Raw genomic sequence first — 20,737 nt, forward strand, 5'->3', positions numbered from 1 at the left:
AACTTAGCTCAGGGCCTCCCTGGTGGCGCACGGGGTTAAGCACCGCACTATGAAGCAATCCGAAGCCTCCACAGCACGAGTTCAATCCCTGGCCGGCCGGTGAGAAACGCACATGGTGCAGCAGACCTCTCCTGGCTCGCCTGCTGCTCCCCTCAGCAGTGTACTTCGGTCAATCTGGCTGTTCTGCTCCCCACTGTGTTTCTGGTGAATCCTCTCACCTCCCACACCTCTGGCCTGTACCCCTGTTCTTGTATGCATAAGTAAATATTAAAAAAAATAAACTTAGCTCAAGCAGCACCACCTCCTCTGTGACCCCCATCCCCACCTCCAACCCAGGGCGGTGCCTAAGTAAACGGCTTACAGCTGAAACCCAGCACTCGCCCACCCGCGTACGCGAAGAAATTACCTGGCGCGTTGTTTCCCACGTCACACTCCGGACCCCGTCCGGGGCGTGGCTCCGGCCAATCAGGGCGGTGAGCCGTGCCGCTCAGCCAATAGGCTCTCAGCTAGCGCGGGGCGGCCTTCACGCCAGACCCGGACGTCTGAACGGAAGTCCGGCTCGTCTGTAACACAGAGGGCGAGGCCCCGCCAGAAGCGGAAGTCGCGCGTACCGACGGACAGCTCCGGGGAGGAACGCGCGGCGTCATGGCCGCCGACAGTGACGATGGCGCAGCCCCAGCTCCAAAGGTCTCTGTCGGTGAGTAGCTTCCCAGGGGCCGCCTTTGCGGTCCGGGGATGGAGAAGGCCTTGAGGGTCGTAGTTCTAGAAGCCGACCTCAAGCTTCAGAGGACTAGCTCCTGCCTATTGAGCTCGCCCTGAAGAGACTACAACTCCCCGAATGCACCGCGGTACAGGCCGCAAAACTTGGGAGTGTTGCGCGCTTATTCAGGGCAGGTAGGGGCATGACGGGAGTTGTAGTCTGGAGCTCAAGCTGGGCGTTGTGGTTCAAAGGAAGTGGGGCGTATTGGTAGCAGCGATGCGGCGCGTTGTTTTTGTTATACGGAGCATACTGGGTACTTAATGCCAGTTGTGGCTGCTGAGGCCCCCTAGCGACCGTGGTGTGGAGCCTTGTGGGACTTTAAGGGAGCGGAAGTCCTCAGGCCCTGCAGAACTGGGGTAAAGGAACCTCAGGAACCATCTAGTCCAACTTTCCTCTTCTACGGATTGTGATGCTGAGAAGGAAGTAGTTTTCCCAAAGTTTTACACTAGTGACTGGGGACCAGGCTTTCTCTGCCCAAATTCAGGGCACTGTTTACTTCAAGACCTTTGTGTAGAACATGTGTAATAAAAAGACTTGGAAAAGCTGTTATATTTTGCCTAGATGGAACAGCTGCTCCTCTTCCCGCCTCCACTGCCCCCATCCATGGCCTGGCTTGGTGACTGTCCCCTGGGCCCTTGCCTGAGCATTAACACTTTTCGTCACCCTCCTCACTGCCAGGTGGTATCAGCAAAAGCACAAAATCTGGGCAGGAGCTAGTAATCCAGGTTCCAGTGGTGGATGTGCAAAGTGACAACTTCAAGGAGATGTGGCCATCCCTCCTCCTGGCCATAAAGACAGCCAGTTTTGTGGCTGTGGACACGGTGAGGATTGGGTAATGGGGAAGGCAGATGGTTATGAAAGGGTTGGTGCCAGGAACCTAAACAACTCTTTTCCCACCCTTAGGAACTCAGTGGGCTTGGGGACAGAAAGAGTTTGCTGAACCAGTAAGTATAAGCCCTGTTCTCTTTAGTCCCACCCTTGGCAGGAGGGGCAGGCCTCAACTCTTGAATAAAGGTTACAATCCTGGGTGGTTCCAGTCCTTCATGAGGCTCCCAGCCTCAGCTACCCTCAAACCCAACCCCTAGGTGCATCGAGGATCGTTACAAGGCCGTGTGTCATGCTGCCAGAACCCGTTCTGTCCTCTCCTTGGGCCTCGCCTGCTTTAAGCAGCAGCCAAACAAGGTATGGGCTGATCTTACCCCCATCCCAGGTCTGTGGCTATGGGAAAGAGAGTGGAGATGCTGGGGAATATCCGGTATGAGTTTTTTCCCGCCTTAATCTTGACATAGCAGACCCCTCTTCTCTTCCAGGAACACTCATACCTGGCCCAGGTGTTCAATCTGACTTTGCTCTGCATGGAGGAGTATGTCATAGAACCAAAGTCTGTGCAATTCCTGGTACAGCATGGCTTCAACTTCAACAGGCAGTATGCCCAGGGTATTCCCTACCACAAGGGCAACGACAAGGTAGGCCTCTAGCTTTGAGACTCCTTTGCCGCTTCATTTCTTCCTTCCTTAGACTAGGTGCACAGGGAGAATCTGCTTCTTATGGGGGATCACTAGTGACAGGGCTGGGGAAGTAAGACTGATAACACAAGTGAGTTGGCGTGGGTTAGGCAGGGAAGGAGAGCTTTCTAGATGTGTGTGGGGCGGGGGGCGGGGGGCAGGTACAGGGAGGGGAGTACCTGGGATAAGGATCCTGAAAAGAGGCACCCTGGAGAGAGACTCCTTCCCAATGACCACTTTTTTTTTTTTTTCCAACCCAGGGTGATGAGAGCCAGAGCCAATCAGTAAGGACTCTGTTCCTGGAGTTAATCCGGGCCCGCCGGCCTCTGGTATTACACAATGGTCTTATAGACTTGGTGTTCCTGTACCAGAACTTCTATGCACATCTGCCCGAGACCCTGGGAACCTTCACGGCTGACTTGTGTGAAATGTTCCCAGCTGGCATTTATGATACCAAATATGCTGCTGAGTTTCATGCCCGCTTTGTGGCCTCCTACCTAGAATATGCTTTCCGGAAATGGTGAGGAACTAGTTGAGGGTAAGGGGTGGGACTTGGTATAAACCATTTCATTCACTTAAGATATTGAGAATGCCTACCATGTGCCAGGCACTGTTTTAGCTGCTGAAGATGCAGCAGTGAACAAAACAGACAAAAACCCTATTCTCTCATAGAGCTTATATCCTAATTGACTAATATCCTCTTTCACTGTTGCAGTGAGCGAGAAAATGGGAAGCAGTGGGCAGCTGGCAGCCCGCACCTTGCCCTGGAGTTCTGCAGCTATCCTTCTAGCATGAGGGCCCATATTGACTACCGCTGCTGCATGCCCCCTACAACCCACCGTCCTCATTCCAGTAGCATCTGTGACAACTTTTCGGTGAGAGTACCCTCTTATTTCCTGAGCCAGGCAGGGAGGGGAGGTTCTGATATTTGAACCCTCTCTGTAATCTTATTTCCTGCCTCTAGGCCTATGGCTGGTGCCCCTTGGGACCACAGTGTCCTCAATCCCATGATATTGACCTCATCATTGACACTGATGAAGCAGTGGTAGAGGACAAGCGACGGAAGCGACGACGGAAGGAAAAACGGCGGAGGGCTTTGATGGGCCTTTCTAAAAAACAGACCTTGGGAGAAGTTGAGGATGGCCCTCCCACAAAGCAGGTCTGTGGAGATGGCGTCAAGGCTGAGGAAATTGAGCAAGTGGTGGCTGAGGATGAGACACAAGACCAGCCTGGCTCTGAGCAAGGTTGTAAAAATGAGTTGGAGTTGGATCTTAAGGCATCAGTGCCTGAAACAACTGACATGGCTACCTCAGAAGAGCCAGCAAGTCAAGCCAGTCCCAACCCAGTGCCTGGAGATGGACTGCATCGGGCTGGTTTTGATGCCTTTATGACAGGTTATGTGATGGCCTATGTGGGCATGAGCCAAGGACCCCAAACCTCTAGCTCTGGACCCTGGCTACCTGAATGCCACAACAAGGTATACCTAAGTGGCAAAGCTGTACCCCTCACAGTGGCCAAGAGCCAGTTCTCCCGTTCCTCCAAAGCCCACAACCAGAAGATGAAGCTGGCTTGGGGCAGCAGCTGACATGCAGCAACCTTAGCACTCAGGGCACAGGAAGAGAAGCTAAAAGTGGAACAAAGGAATCGTTACGTTCCTCTACTGGTGACTGTTCCTCTCCCAGCTACTACAGTTAGGGATGGGGTGGGATCCTGGCAGAGAGAACTGCTGCATTGCTCTTGGACCTTCCCCTTTACCCCAGAGGCTGAGGCACAAGGATTCAAGTAAGAAGGATGACCAATACCTGTAACACCAACTTTATTTTTAAATCTGAAAGTGACTTGGGAAAGTTTTAGCAAAAAAAAAAAAAAAAAAAAAAAATCAACAGAAACAAGTTATGAAAATATTTGACCAGCTTCATCTTTGGTTATTTCTTATTGTGACTTTCTACGGACAGAATGTCTCATAGCTGCAGCCATAGCACGAAGGGAAGAAAATCAGTCCATATATAAACCATCTAACCAGTTAGTTGTATCACATGTTGACAAATATATAAAGCAGGCCCTAGGGCCTACAAAACCAGCCCCACTCTCAACTACAAAATTGAAAGTTTTATGGGGCAGAACTTTTAAGATGCCTTCATAAATAAGAAAATAGATTAATCAACTGGAAAATATCTTTGAATAGGTTAGCTAAGAGCCAGGACCACCACACTGCCTTGCCTTCTTCTTGCATAGAAATGTAGTGATGTGGTCTGACCATGCAGTAAGTGCAAATAACAATTATTCAAGTGTCTTAGACATACTGGCAAGTAGTCTTCAGGTCTGAGAATTTATCATGCCTTTGTGGCTTCCTGGTCAGTTCCAGGTTCCATCTAGTAGCTTATATACCCTAGGAAAGGGCAAGAGACAGAACAGGGGCAGGAGAAGACCTGGGGTAATAGCTGCCTGCCAGCATGAACTAGAACTAGGAATCCTCTGGTCCTGTCTGGGGAAGTGCGTTGGGAGCTCAGGTGGGAGCCAGAGCTCCTTTTATATTTCGGAGGCTTGGTATCAGCTTTTGGCCCTAGCTAGGAAGTCCTCTCACTTCTGCATCCCCTCTCATACACAGTGGGTACTGGGAACCTCAAGGTTAAGTCTGGCTTGGCTGCTTTGGGCTCCAGGGAAGTCAACACTGCCCCAAGAGGGCCCTGTGGTGAGGCCAGAATTAAACCCCATCACCCATCCTGCTGTCCTTGTGTTTTCAGGCCTTTGCCTGAGACAGAGAAAGGGATTGGGGCCAAGCTTCTTGGCCTTCTTTCTTCTACCTCCATCTCCTCAGAGGTACCTTGAAGACATGGACTGGCCCCTTTGGGCCTGGGCTCAAAACCGTTTTCTTCTTGGGGACTGGAGCAGTCCATGGCCTCATGGGCTAGAGGAGCTGATAAGGCAGATGCTCGGAATGGTGGGATCTCTTTTACTCTGTACTTGAGACTACTGAGAAGTGGTGGGGGGCCGTCTGAAAGTGAGTCTTGGCCCACAAATGGATATGCCTCTTGATGAAAGAACTCTGGTAAACCAGGCAAAGAACGCCACCGGCGAGCAAGCGGGGTCAAGGGCTCCTGCCAGTGCTTCCGTGGCATGATTCCAGGCCTCGGTGCATCCAGGTCAAATACCAAGGAGAAGAAAGATTTGCTGGGTTGATCAAATAACTTGGTCTTGCCACACTTGAGGTCCTGGCGAGTGCTGAAAGGGTTGATTTTGGGGGTGTGGGTAGCACTACCTTGTTGTGGCTGGTAGTAGGGGTCTGAGACATTCACTGTATGTGGAGGCTTATGGGAGAAGATGTCTGACTGGCTTCGAGACAGCCCGATGAAACGCCTCGGGCATGGAGACTTGGGTGGGATCTTGTCATCCAGTGAGCTCAGTCGCTTCACCCCAGGTCCTTTCTCCAGCAGTCCTGAAGAATAGTGGGTCATATTAGGGTTAGTCACACTGAAACATCAAAAGAAGCAACATTTTATACCACAAAGTGTCTTCACTCAGGAAAGCAAAGTAGGTAGTGTTATCTCCATTTCACCAATGAGAACAGAGTAAAAGAAGGAAGGCAATATGTCAAGTCATAACTTGAGTCCAGTACTTTTCCCATCATCCCTTTCCCTTCCCTTGCTCAGGATATGGGATCCTGTAATCACAGCCTTAGAGTGGAAGGTCCCTAATTTCCTCCCTTAGGATCAGGTTGGACACTGGTCTAATCTCTTACCCTTGACCTGTTGCTTTCTTTCCCTCTCCAGCTCTTCCTTCTGTAGGCAGCTGTGAATTTGCTCCAAGGTCATCTCAATCTCCACGAAGGGTGGGCGCAGTTTGGGGTCCATCTGTAGATATCCACATCTGCTATTAGCCCATCCCTCATCTTCCACCCCAAGGATGGCAGTTAGTTTCTAGCATCTTTGAAGATTCAGATGTGTCTAAGAAGTCTGAAAGCCCCAGACCATGAAATGACCCCCAAAGCTAAGGTCAGAGAAGACCATAGGCCTTGGACCAGTGGAATCCATAGCCCAACTAAAAGTTAATCTGAGATCTGTCAATATCCAAGGCTGGGGATGGCAGGTCTACCCTGCAGGATAAGGACAGGATAATACAAAGCAATATTCTTTTCCTTGGTCTAAGGATCACAGGCCAGAGACAGGGACATGAGCACTCATCAATGAAGTTCATCAATGAAGTTCATCATTAGTAGACTCTCCTTTAGTCCTAACATGGTGATAAGGATTCAGCCAAAGTCCCCTCTGACCAAAATCAAGGGGAAAGAGGCACTTACATTGCAACAGTTGAAGGTGAGCTGCAGAAATTCTGGGGGACAGTCTCCCACCATGTCCTGGAAAGCATCATAGTCCAACCCGAAGTTCTGTGGATGAGTATAGTGGAAAGGGAACATGGGACATGGGTAGAAAGGCCATTAATTTCTCCACCCATCCTGGCCTGCTCAGGAGAGGCCTAAGAAGTCACCACACCGATTGCGTTCCAGCAACTCTCACCCAGGAACAAATTAGTTCCATAGCCTCAAAACCAGCCCCATCCCATTGGCACTAATCCCCACGCTAGCAGCTCACCTCTGTGCGGGGAAGATAGTCCGGATCAGCCTGGATGCGGGCGATGATCTCACAGAGGATGATACCATAAGAGAACACGTCCGCCTGGTGGACAGTGAGACCTCAGCTTCTCTCTCAAAGGGGAAAGGGGGAATTTCTGCCCCTCATGACCACCCACCCAGGCCTGGAATCTATTGCCCATTTATTTAATCCATTTACTGGGCAGCTGCCAGGTACTATCCCTGCTCTTGGCAGAAAGGATGAAGATCTTGAACATAAAGAGTAATCCTTGATACTTTCTGCTAAGAGTGGGTGCTAAGGAGAAACCAGGCCTTTAGGGTTCCCAGACTCACCTTCTCGTTGTAGGGCTCATTTCGGAGAACCTCAGGTGCCATCCAGAAGGGTGAGCCCACCACAGCCAGCTTCTCACTCCCCATGCTGTGGGGTGGGATTATATGGAAGATGAGGTGGCCAGTGGCTGGTGCAATGGGATATCAGGCCATTGGGAATTCCTCTCCCAGAAATGGGCAGACTGACCAAAATTTAGGGGTCTGATTTTGTGACCAAATCCTGGCCTTTGGGAAGGTAACTAGCATTTTCCCTTCTGTGACCCAGGTTACCTACCTGACATCAGGGATTTTCTCAGCCAGGCCAAAGTCAGCTATCACTGCAGAGTAACCGGTCTCATTCTTCTTTATCAGGCAGTTCTAAGGTTCCCCAAAAAGAAGACAATGTGGCCATAAATAGGAACCAGCCAGTCAAAGAGTTACCACCCACTCGTCTCTCCTACAGGGCACCCTGTCCTCTGCTCCTTGGTGAACCACACTGTTAGGCTGACCTTGGTATCAGACTTGGGAACCCTGATAGGCCTGTGAAATGAGTTAGGCCTGGACCTTGGGTGCCATTCTAAGATTAACTTCATTCTCCAAACAAATATTTATCTTTGCTTTCTATGTACTTGGAATGATTCTAAGTATTAGAGACCTCAATAAACAGAAATCCTATCCTCTTGGAGCTTACAATTTATGGAGGAAGACAAACTATCAAGTCCCTGGGCGCTCTTCCTTCTTTCCTCAGAATGCAGGGACCCACAGGCCAGGCCTGACCTTGCCAAGTACTGTAAGCATAGGACAAGTGCCCAAGCCTATGACAACTTTGCCCATAGAATTACAACCTCTAACGAACCAGTCTACCCCTTCTACCTGCTCCTATGCATACATCTTCATCCAAACTTGCCATAAGCAATCTTGATTTAAGAAGCCTTAACATGGACTCCTCAAACCTTGACCCTTCTTAATACTGTCCCCTTCCATTGGGATGTACTCCGAATTCTCCTTTGTACCTCAGAGAATTTTGTTTCTAAAGGCAAGCTACCTTTTCAGCCCTAACCTCTTCACTTCACAGTGTCTCTCTCACTTTTCTCTCCTCTCATTTCAACTCCTTTAACTCCTCCTCTATACCACTTCCTCTTAATATCTAGCAGAGAGGCTTTGAGCACCTCAGGAGCAAATTATGGCTTTGGCCTTTCTTTGTCACAGTATTCAATTAATGAGAGACGCTCAGCTCATGCTCACGGAACAAATGCTGCTGTCTTCAGAGAAAGGATGAACCTAAATGACTTCTAAATAAAAACGAAGTCTCTCCCCACATACTTGCATTTAAAATAGCCCTACACTACTCTGGCTCAGATGGCACATCACCCAACTTCCTCTAGAGGCAGCAGAGAGAATGGATCCTTGGCTCATAGAGACATTTCTGGGGCCAGCAAGGCCCTAGCTGACTTAAATTAGCCCTCCCTCCTCACCAGCCTTGGCATCCAGTTGTCAAGGCATTGCCAAGTCACCTTCTGCTTACTTCACATCAGGTACAAATCAAACCCTTACTCTGGTCTTGATGTGATCACATATTCTCTTTCCCTGAGCTGGAAAGCGCCAGTGATTTCTTCACATCCACTTACTCTGGAATCTAGGTAGACATGCACCATCTCTGGCTACTAACTACCGCTGTCCTTGTACTTGTCCTGATTCAAGCACTCCCATAATTCCTACTAGCTCTTCATCCCCCAGCTCGCTGCCATTGTGAGAAGAGGGGCTCTAAGCCAGCTTGCCTATTAGACAGCCAACCTTAGCTAGAAGGCACCTGCCTGTGAGGCTGTGGCAGTTCAGATCAGTCACCTATTTTTCTCCCCTCCTCCCATTTCACCAGTTATCTCAGAGTCCTGACTCCAAGGCTCAGTCTAAAGTCTTTCTTACTACTTGCTTTATGGCTCTCAGAAAACACCCTGTGAAATTCAGCTTGGGAGCAGCAAGTAAGGAACAGAACATGGCCACAGTGCACTGCCCTTGTCAAAGCTTGTCCTTTTATACCCATCTTCACACTCGTGGAGACCTATTATTGTTCACTCACTGCAAACTACCTATCCAGAAGTAAGTGACTTCACAGTAGCATCTCATAGCAACTGAGAAATGGCTATGATGGAGCTATTGATCAAGGCCCTACAACATAAGGCAAGGCTGCTTAAACCAGTCTGCCTCTGGTCTGGAGTGTGACCACTGCCCCTCTTAGTTTCTCCACAGCCAAAAAATGGGAATTAGAACCAAAGATGGGATACTGAAACCAAAAAAGACAAACTTTAGGAGTCTGTATCTGAGATGAAAAAGAAAATAAGGAGGAACTCTGGCTAAAATTACCTACTTAGAGGTTTTCTAGGAAACTCCTGACTTTGCCCTTAACAGATCAGCCTAGTGAATTTCTGCTGGCAACACTTGTTTTCACTTCCTCATCTCCCACTCATTGCCAATGAGTTCTATGACATCAAGTTCTGTAAATAAAACTAGTTCTACTACTTGATCTTTTCTCTTGACACTGATGATTACTTCCCTGTTTCCATAGGGAAGTGGTCATCATGCTCACCTCACACATGATTATTTCCTTCAGTGCTTTTACATGTGATCTGAGGATGATACTAGTACTGGGTATGCAGAGAATAAACAGTTGTGGTCATGGAGCTAACACTAGCTGCTAGAGGCTAGTTAGAGGCTATTCCTGTCCTTTTTTCATTCTCTTCTTGGGTGTCTATGACATAACAATTCTAGATTTCCAACTCTGCCTTTGACTCTTCCACAGAATCCAAAGCAGGCTCTTCCCATCCCAGGAAGTTAATGCTCTTGGGGTTCAATAATGTGTTTCTTATGCTCTATTCTGGAGACAATTCCACACTTCTTTTCTAGTTACCACTTCTGTGCTGATGACTCCCAAATGTATACACTCAGCCCTGACATTTTTCTTCCTGCTTCAGATATGCACATCTAGTCTATTTGTGAACCTCTCCTCTTAATGGGTTACTCATGTTAAACTTCATATATGCAAACCTGAACTCATCTTTTCTCCCCCAAAGTAAACACTAGTGTATTTTTATGTTAGCTAGTACAGTTATTTTGCAGGGAATGGAAAGCCAAGTTAGAAACTGAGATTCATCCTAGTTTATATACTTTTATTCCAACCAATTTTAACTTCTAAATATTTTTCAAATCAGCCTCTCTCTCTTTACTCCCACTACTATTGCCCTAGTTCAGGTCTTCATCCCTCTCCTGACTACTCCAATACTCTTTCAGGCTTGGTCTCCACACACTACCTTTCTCATTCCTACCAGCCTGATCTTCATAAAATGAAACTCTATTACTCCCCTATTTAAAAGTCAAAAATTTCATATTGTATTTTTCTATTTACACAAAATGTCCAGAATATATCCATACAAATCAAAATTAGATTCATGGTTGCCAAGGACTGAAAGAAGAGGGGAACAGGTATGGAGTTTTCTTTTTGGGGTGATAAAAACGTCTGAAATTAGATAGTGGTGATGGTCAAATATACTAAAAACCATATAAATATATACTTTAAAAAGTAAATTTTATTGTATGTGAGGTACATCTTTAAAAAGCTGTTACTTTTTGAAAGGTTTTTCATTTCCTACGTATAAGATAAAATCCAAGTTAGATAGTATTATATGAACAGACTCCTCTCTTTTCAACTCTTATACCTACCTCTCCAACAAAACAGAATGCACTCCATATTGATTATGCTTTTAAGCCTTTGTTTATGCCATTCCCTTTGTCTGGCCTGGAATGTTACCCCACCAACAGACAGTATTTACTAAAGTAGAATACAATTGTCAAGATTAGCTCAGGCATCGTTTCTTCCAAGAAACCTTCTCTGTACTCTGGTTGGATTAAATTTTGTTTTTGTTTTTTTTCCCAAAGCATCTTATGCTGTCTTCTCTCTCTAACTTTAGCATCTGCCATATTATAATGAAAGTATCATGTTTCTATTGTCTCACCCTATAGCTTCAAACTATAAGCTTAGGAAAGCAGGGTTATCTTAAGACAGAGATGCCCTAGAGAAACTTTGCCCTTAGGTAAGGCAAAGTTTGCCTATTTATGTCCATGTGGTACCCTAGGAATTATAAAACCTTTTTCACAAAAACAAACCCAGTGGTTCTTCAAACCGACATTGTCAGGCAGAAGAATGTGAGATTTTTACATTTTATGTGAGAAAAGCAAGGCTAGAACTACAACTCTACAACTTAGAGTGTTTATATAAACTTGCCCAGATTCTGAATGGCTCCTAATTAATAAGAAGTTTGTTATCTCCAGAGAGACAGGTTGAAATGCTTTCTGATAGAGATGGCCAGGCCAATGTCAGGAGCATATGGTTTTAAGGGAGTGGCAGGGGTACAGGTAATACAATATGATCCCCCTTCGCTTAGGCTTAATCCTTACCTTCCAATGTTGTTTAATCCAAGAACATCTAGAATGATGCTTGCATTTCTCACCCACCTTGGACATGGCCCTAGTAAAGACTACATGACTGCGGAGTATAAAATATGAAGCTCAGACCACCTTGTGGATCTAAAGAATCCAGACAATTTTCAGACTATGTGGGATGCAAGGTTCACCACAGAGAGGATAAATAATGCTTTTGAGTAAGACTGTCCTTACCCTCAGAAAGCAGATGGCAGACATAAACAGAGGCCCAGTCAGACTTCTCTGCGGTGAGAGGTAACCTTTTTTTCAGATTTAAAAAACAGCCAAGGCATTGCAACTATCTGGCTTCCATTCCTCTTTGTCATCACCCAATATATTACCAATTGTAACATGGCACACTGCAGCAGAGCAACTTACATGTTTGCCCCTTTGAGGGCAGGGAATGATTCCATTTATCTCTGTATCTCTAACCTAGCACAGGTGCACAGAGAGCTTAGCTGAAGTTTGTTAAATGAAAGTGGTTGAATGACTGAAGCAACTGGGATTCTTTCAAAAGCTTATGTCAAATGTATACACTAATCACACATTCAGCTCCCACAGTGAGGGTTAAACTGACAAGGGAATCAAAGGGGTGCTCATGGATGAATTTCTGGCAGCCAACACAAACTCTTCAGAACTGGGCCAGAGAAAACACTTGAGAGCAGCTCCTGAGGTCTCCTATAACAGCTGCACCATCAGTATTGGCACTGAATAAAAACACCTAAGCAGGGAAATGTCAAGTTCATTTGTTAGTGTTAGCTCTAAGCTAAAGCTATTTCTGTAACAAAAAAAAAAAAAAATGACCTTCAATGGGCCATCGCCTCTTTCCTTTTCACTCTCAACAAATTCATTCCATAAACCCAGCTAGGATCAGAGAGGAAAGTACTGATTCTACATCTCAGAAAGGTTAGGCAGTCTTTTCACAGCACAGGGAGATCAGAGATTGAATTGCCTTCCTAAAAAGCCAAGACTGCTATAGTCCAAGTCAAGACTATCTGGTTTTCTGTAATGTGTCCCATCTCTTGCTCCCAATCCCACCATGTGATTCCCATACGCTTACCACAGACCTTATGTAATAACCTGCTTACATACCTATATTCCCAACCAGACTAAAAGCCCATGGATAATACAGCTTGGGTTCTGGTCATTTCTAAGGTCCCAATACAATGTCCTCTAGTAGCACAGTATAAATGATTCCCAAAGCTGTTGATGGTTCTCATGGAAAACAACAACTATGAGCGTCCTAATATAGCTCTCTACATCCCTCAGCATTCAACTTTGTTCAGTCTCTGAAAATAGGCATTTTCTGATCCTAGCTGTGTGATATAGCCTAAGACCAGGCATTTCACTTTGGTGGGATGACCAGAGTGGCTTCTTTTAAGTCAACAACAAAACAAATAACCAAGAACCAGAGGTGCATATAATTCATATCCTTAGGAATAGGGGGAAAAAAAAAAAAAAGCAATGGCACTTGCTTTATCCTGGGCAATAATGGTATTAAACAGAAACAAACTCCTCTCAAAGCTGCTCTTAAGAGCCTCCCTGGTGGCACAAGGGATTAAGCACAGCACTATGAAGCTATCCACAGCCTCTGTAGCACGAGTTCAATCCCGGCCATCCAGGGAGCTACCCACATGGTGCAGCAGACCTCTCCTGCCTGGCCCGCTGCTCCCCTCAGGAGTGTATTTCAGTCAGTCTGCCTGTTCTATTCCCCACACTGTCTCTGGTGAAACCTCTCACCCCCCATACCTCTGGCCTGTACCCCAGTTCTTGTATGCATAAATAAATAAATCTTTTTTTAAAAAAAGCTGCCCTTAAGAACCAAGTCTCAAGTACAGTTTATTACTTACTCCTAAAACTACTGGTAAAAGCCTATGTGTGGTTTTAGCCACTTCTTAATGGAGTTCATAAACTGAGTATTTTAAAACCACATCTCCCACTTCCTTCTAAGTAAATTATTAGCATTGCCACTGCACAAATCTGTATCAAGCTATTTCTCAGAATTACAAAATTAGACTGGTCCACCATATCTGACAGACTTAGAACAGTACTGACATTTTAATCCTACAAAGGCAATACTATTTCAGAAGGTGCTGTGATAGGACACCTTTGCCTCTGCCACAGGCTACGCCATTTAGAAAAAGGCATCTTCTTCTCTCTGTCCTGGTTAACCCCTCTGGGAATAATAATTTTAAATTCCTGCTGCTAGCTATGATCTAAGAAACCCAGACTGCTTCTAAGTCAAGGAAAGAATCAATATTCCAGAATGGGAACAATGATGTCCAAGGACAGTGAAGTCATTTGGAGAAGTGGGACAAAACTAAGTCTAAGAACCAGAATCTCGGCTTTCTAGCACATGTGTTGGCATCTGTACTAGCAAACACATTCTCAGACTCTGTACTAGGATAAAAAGGAGCGTAAGAAATTCATATGCTGATGGGAGACACTGACACAATTACTAAAATATAAGTAAACCTTTTGATATCAAATTAGATCTCACATTGTCAATGAGTCAATAATTAGGAAACCTCAAAGCCTTACTCTGTCCCTTTAGGCTTATTTCCCTCCTTGCGGCTTTTCAATCTCAAGGTCACTGTCACTACCACACAAATCTCCTGGGTGGGGTTGCTGAGGCCTACTGTGGACATACAACCTTCTCCCTAATCTCTGCAACACAGTTGAGGCTGAAACATGATAAACAGATATCTGAAACAGATAAAATAAACCAAAAGCTCAGAAATGGTAAAAGAGTAATGAACACAGACAGCCAATGTTAGGTCTAATTTTATAAGACAGTCTTATAAATTTTACTTGTCCTCAACTTGAGTCCCAGGCTGTCTTTATATTATAAAGTCATTTGTTTTTCCCACCCAGAATATCCTAAATACCTCCTTGAAGTTCAGAACCCAGAAAGCACAACCCAGAAACGCAAAGTTCGTACTCCTAAATTCCTAGTTTTTCATCTCAAGCTAACGAACACAGGGACTACCCACTCCCTATAAGGAAAACAAAGTGTAGTGGTTTTACCCTACAAAGTCTGGAAAGGTTAGTCATTTTCATAATATAGCAGGACAAGTCCAGACAGAGCCATATCTGGACACTAGAATAAAAGGACAAAGTGGTCTAAGGGCACAGAAGGGACTATGATAAACTCTTAGGGAGTGGATCATTTCTCTAACGAGACTAGCTATCCTAGCCTAGAGATGTTTTGCTTCTCTGAAAACCTGTAGTCAATGGCTGCTATTCGTTAGTTATAAGCACCTCTAGAGACCAGAAACTCCTCTTTTCTAATATTCCTTCATCCCTGGTACCATGCACAGGAGACACTCATGTAGGTATGAGGGAAATATTATGAATAACCTGTCACTATCTCCCTCCACATTTGGAAGAAATGGTTCTCTCTGGGTAGAAAGCCAAGATTCAATTTTGGCTGCATGCCCAAGCTGAGAGTAGGTTATCAACTTAACACAGTGTCTAAGTTGATACTAATCACCCATTTGACTGGGACAAGTAGAGTTTTCTTAGTCTTATTTTTCTAAAACATTCGAGGGAAGGAGGGAATGCTGACGAAGAAATAAGATTCTATCTTCTAGGTCTCAAATGTCTACCAGTCCATTCCTTTTAAGTATTCATATAGGTAAGATTTTATAATTAGGTCTCAGCTGGCCTGTAGATTCTACTTGTGCTCCTTCTTAGCTTCAGTAACAGTGCAGCTATTTACAAATGGCCCTGCCACACCTAAAGGTCCTACAATCACCTCCTTAAAGCTGTTTTATATGAAATAGTTTATAGACCAATAGCCAAGGTCTCTTGGGAAAGCACTGCTGTTTGGAACACCAGAACTATTCAAGAGTGAGGTAGCTGGTACTTACTGCTCTAGGCCTCTGAAATTACGCCTGTTTTTTCCCTTTGCAAACCCTTATGACACACAAACACAGGAGTATCTGTATGCAGGTAGTGCGGGGTGGGGGAGGGGGTAGTGTGTTGAGTGTGGGGAATAAAATGACAGCTATTCTTAGGCAGGTACAAAACTTCTATATGGGGCCTCCCTGGTGGCGCAGCGGTTGAGCGCTGGGTTGCGAAGCTGCCCGCAGCCTCCGCAGCTCCGGTTCGATTCCCGGCTGCTCCCCGGCCACTGGAGGAGGGTCCCACATGGCGCGCAGACCTCTCCTGCCGCCCGCTGCTCCCCTCAGCAGTGTGTTTCGGTCCTTCTGCCTGCTCTGCTCCCCGCTCTGGCTCTGGTGAATTCTCTCACCCTCCGAGCTTCTGACTGTACCCAGTGCTTGTATAAATAAATAAATAAATCTTAAAAAAAAAAAAAAAGTACTTAAAAAAAAAAAAAACTTCTATATGCCTCCCTAGAAGACTTGAAGTCAGCTCTTGGACAGAAATCCACATTACATAATTTATAGTTCTGCCATCAAGGATAACAGTACTATTTATGGAAGCTTTGTCAGGATGGTGTCCTAGGCCAGCTGGCCATGAGGTGGCTGCTTTGTAGCATGGCCAACTCCTTTAAAAGCAACTCTTTTCTAACCTGATCACACATCAGTTTGGACAGCAAGAGAAAACTACAGAGACCAGCTGATTCCCAAGAGGAACTGGCAGAATGGCAGAAACTCAATCACATAGATAGAAAATGGGTCAGTACATTATGGCCCTCAAAACTTGCACTCAAGTTACTAAAATCACTGATTCCTGCTCTCATTTAAAAGCTACTTCCTGGAGGTCATGGACAAGAACACAAAAAGGCCCCTACATTGCCATCTGGCCCTGCAATACACATTCAGGAGACTGAAGTCAAGGCTAAAGTTTCTCAAGATGTATGGATTGCCTGGCTCAACATTGAAGGTACCTGCTGTGAGCCAAAATAGGCTTTCTAAGGACCAGCTACACAGTAATAAGTTGAATCCTCTTTGATTAAATGGTAACTCCGTAAGACCTCCATTATTTCTAAACTCATTAAGGACTAGTAGCTTAATACAACTGGCATCTGACTGGTATTCCTGTAGAGGAATACAGTGTCCCAAAGAGTTGTGAAATTAAAGTGTTTATACCTTAGATGTGAGGTCCCGATGGAAAATGCCTTTCTTGTGAAGGTATCTGATGCCCTTTGCTATGTCATAGGCCAGTTTCACCCTCACAGTCCAGGTCAAATGCAGGTTACTGTCTAGCAATTGTTCCAGGTTCCCAAAGTCGATATACTGCAAAACAAAAGAATACCCATTTGTCAGTTATATGTAGGCTGGTGCTGAAACCACTAGAGAGTACCTAGAAGACAGAAACTTGTATGTTTGTTTTTTTGAAGTTATTGAGGGCTTACTCTGTACCCAGAAATTATGGAAAGTGAGGCATACAAAGATACCTTCCCTTGAAGAGAACAAAAGACAATATCATGATATAGACAAACAATATCATGTGGTAAATACTAAAATACTAAAATTTGCACAGGCACGAGAGCACCATGCAATGCAGAGGATAAAGTTACCAACTCAGTTTGTGTATGTCAAAGAAAGCTGGGCAGGAGTCTGAAAGAATGATCTGGGAGAGCAGGAAGACAAAGAGAGCAGCATATGCAAAGTTCTAGATTAAGTGCATGAGACATTTGAGAAATAAACTTACTCAATGCACATATCATAGAGAGGCTGATGTGCTTTGCAAAGATATATGGACTTCATCCTGTCTATATGGAACAAAAGAAGCATTTTAAGCAGAGGAGCAACATGGTCATATTTGCTTTTGAAGAACAAATTATTTTAGCAATGGTATGTAGATAGATCAGAGTGGGAAATATAAAGAAGGAAAAATAGACTAGGAGACTGTTAGAATAATCTTGGTGAAAGCAAGACACCTGAGTCAAAGCAATAGTGGAGGCATTGGAATAGAGCAAGATTTAAGATGTATTTAAATGGCAGAATAAAAAAAAAAAAACTTGAAAACTGCCTGGATGAGGGGGCAAGGAAAAGTTCTAGGATGTTCCCAAGCTATTGGTCCCTGGATACCATAATATCCAGAATATAGGGAGAGGATCAGGTTTTTAGAAGAGGCAATATTAAATGGTAGTTCAATTGGAACACACTGAGTTTAAATGTCTGTGGGACAACCAACATGGAGATGTCAATTTAAAGTTTGGGAACAAAATCTGGGTTAGAGACTAACATTTAGGAGGCAATATCATTGGGCTGAAGTAGTCACTGATGCCAAGGAATGTATGATAGTGCCCAGAGTTTATGTAAGGTGGAAAATTAACAGAATCCCAAGAGATAGTTACATTTAAAGGAGCAGGCAGAGAAAGGAGAGCCAAGTAAAAAAATGTCATCATAGAAGCCAGAGAAGAACATTCCAAAGAGGAAATGATCAATTGTATCAACTTGCTACAGATCAAGTAAGATGAGCACGAAAGTGTCCACCGAATTTGCAACTAGGAAGTCAATGGCCACCATTGCCAAAGCAAAGTGAGACCAGGAGAAGACATATGTGAACTGAGTACATAAGAGAGAAGGCCATAGAGAAACTATGTGAAGACATGCTTTTTTCAAGAAATTTGGTTGTTTGTCATTCCTACATATCCATGAGGGCTGCTTTGCTGTTTTTTGTTTGTTTGTTTGTCTGAAGAGCAGATAAGCATATTTATATGTAGATGGCAATGGTGGTTAAGATTTATTTACATAGTGCTTATTTTGTGCCAGGTACTATTCTAAGAATTTAACATATGTTATCTCATTTAATCTGTATATAACCCTATGAAATAAGTAGGCTATTATTCTCATTTTTCAAAGGGTAATTAAAGGTTAAGTAACTTGTTCAAGGTTACCCAATTATTAAGCAGTAGATCCAGGCTACTGTAGCTGTAGCTCCAGAGTCCACTCTGTTTACCGCTACATTAGAGTGAAAGTTAGAGGTCACCACATCTGAGTCAGAGAGCCTGTTGTATAATAGGAGCGCAAATTTTTTTGCCAATTAGGTTATGGAACTTATATGATGTATTATCTCCCTCTTCCTTCCATGGTAGAAAAGGGGACAAATTGCTCTAACCCTAAAATTAAGCTCTTAATACTTTTTTCTTTGGTGGGAGAGGGAATATTAAATGTATAAAAGGCTAGGGAATCTAATGGAATAAAAGGCAAGATATATGAATTTTTGTCCAATTTTGCCTCTAGGGCCTTTTAACTTTGTCAGATGAAATAATAAGGAAGTTTTCATATTTACATATAAAGTAGGCATGCTAATGCCTGTTTCATATAACCCATGACATTATCATGAGAATTTAATACAAATACATGAAAGTGTTCAGAAAAACATTAAATATCACATAACCTGAGATTTTTCTAATGTGGTAACAGAAGCACCAAAAAGAACCAGTAGGGGGCAGCACCATGCAGCTTGTTAGATCCTTGGATGAAACAGATCAAGTTTGGCAAGGCAGAGAGAGGAGCTAAAAATATACCTAACTTTTCAAAGGAAAAACCTGTCAGTCTGCTTCATCCTGCTTGATGATCTGTCTTTAGAAATCTCAAAATGAGGCATAACGACATTATTAGCATAGTGCCTTCATAGCTTCACTCTAGTTAAATTTGTCTGAGGGTCACACTTTTGGTGGCCATTTGCTAAAAAGAAACAGTTTGCAAACTTCAAGTTAGAAGAAGCAAAGAAGCTGACATCAAGCAGGCAAATTTTTAGCTCTGAAAGTCTAAAGGTCTGAAGAGACATGGTTCACTTCTTTGACACGGTCAGTATGACATAAGAAGGCCTAACTTCAGGAGCCACTCAGATTTCCCAACTAAGGGCCAGGCAGGAAAAACTATGACAAAAAGGCTGTATGAATGTTCTGTGGTCCAAGCTAAGCCAGGATTCTTGATTCTAGTTCAGAGAAACATGTTTGCTCTGTTCAACCATGTCTTTGAAAACCGCAAACCAAATCAGACTGTGGAGAGCAGAGGAGAAAGGAAATACAAGGTGAGGAATCACATAGGTTAGTAGGTTCTGGCTTTGCTGGGCAAGATGGAAACAGCACAAACGAGGACCACAGAGGTAAACCAAATGAAGTTTATTGTTATAACCCACTTCTTTTGTCTGCCTTTGGTGAATACACTGGTGGGTCTGATAAGCCTCTGAGCCCTCAGAATGCACAGCTTCTCAATGTCTCAGGATCTTTGCATGTATGAGCAAAGTTTGAGCTACGCCAAAAAGAAGATTTCTAATTTGCTACATACTTGGTGTGCCCATTAGTCGAAACATTCACTTCCCCATAAGCAACAGTAGTGCAGACTTAGTTTGTGTGTCTTCTGAACAAACTTTCTTGGGGGAAGCAGAAGCAAAAGCAAAAGCAACTGCACTAGCACCTTCAGCTTTCGGGAAAGGAGAGAGCAGCTGCTTTATGTTCATTTTCTTCCAGACCACTTCCTTGGGCAGCCCCACAAAACAACCTGAGGGAGTGGCAATATATTTTAAAAACATAGACATATTTTATTGCTGTTCTTTAAACTCTCAAGTCCAGAAAACTAAAATATCAGCCAATCAAATGTGTTAAAGGCACTTCAGTGCCTATCAGTGACCACTCCCCAACTTTACCTATACCAATACTTGCCTCTCCTCATGGTCTAATAAGATATAACAGAGTTTCTGCCATTTCACTTATGTTTCATACTTCATTTTATTAAGGGTATAGATTCTTTCCCTAGAAGATGCCCAATAAATAAGGTGGTATTGGTAACTAAACATCACTGTGTATGCAAGAAATCACATGGCAACACCCTTTTAAACATCGCCAGTGGAACAGGTAAGTGGACATTTAGTTCTTCAGTCAAGAATATCAATTCAAGTTATTTCTACAAATGTTTATTGAGCACTCCCCCCACTCCTGCCACCCCAGGTGAGTGTAAGAACTGTCTGTTTATATCAACACCATAGTCCCAGTAATTAAAAGAATGAGAGGCACATAGTAAATATGGATATATAAAGATGAGTAACAGTTTATACCATAAGGAAGATAGTGAAAGACATATAGGGAAGTAATATATATATATATATACCAATGACTCTTTAGTAGAGATAAACACTTGGGGTATGGAAGTAGAAACTGCCTAAGGAATCTGTAAAGTT

The 20,737-nt window shown here is 44.3% G+C and overlaps 2 protein-coding genes across 3 annotated transcripts in view; one reads left to right on the forward strand and one right to left on the reverse strand.

Annotated features, from left to right (window-relative positions):
* Positions 1–642: 642 nt before the first annotated feature.
* On the forward strand, positions 643–3,850 carry TOE1 (target of EGR1, exonuclease; the record flags this gene model as incomplete). Of its 2 annotated transcripts, none has more annotated exons than XM_084242757.1 (8): positions 643–697; positions 1,439–1,581; positions 1,664–1,704; positions 1,846–1,942; positions 2,050–2,226; positions 2,526–2,785; positions 2,981–3,140; positions 3,230–3,850. In XM_084242757.1, 8 exons carry the CDS (start codon positions 646–648, stop codon positions 3,848–3,850), a joined length of 1,551 nt encoding a protein of 516 aa, XP_084098883.1. The 2 variants fall into 2 exon arrangements, with proteins under 2 accessions (XP_084098883.1, XP_084098882.1); XM_084242756.1 differs by having other exon boundaries at positions 646–697; positions 2,071–2,226.
* Positions 3,851–4,979: 1,129 nt separating this feature from the next.
* The window catches only part of TESK2 (testis associated actin remodelling kinase 2), a gene marked incomplete at both ends in the record, with an annotated part of 71,252 nt that continues 55,494 nt past the window's right edge, over positions 4,980–20,737 (reverse strand). The window contains 7 exons of the mRNA XM_084244270.1: positions 4,980–5,701; positions 6,005–6,116; positions 6,563–6,649; positions 6,855–6,938; positions 7,187–7,271; positions 7,458–7,540; positions 16,693–16,839. Of these exons, the coding sequence (XP_084100396.1) occupies positions 4,980–5,701; positions 6,005–6,116; positions 6,563–6,649; positions 6,855–6,938; positions 7,187–7,271; positions 7,458–7,540; positions 16,693–16,839 (1,320 nt within the window). The remainder of the gene's footprint in view (positions 5,702–6,004; positions 6,117–6,562; positions 6,650–6,854; positions 6,939–7,186; positions 7,272–7,457; positions 7,541–16,692; positions 16,840–20,737) is intronic.

The sequence above is a fragment of the Talpa europaea genome (genome assembly GCF_964194135.1).
Source record: "Talpa europaea genome assembly, chromosome: 9".
Classification (NCBI taxonomy): Eukaryota; Metazoa; Chordata; class Mammalia; order Eulipotyphla; family Talpidae; genus Talpa; species Talpa europaea.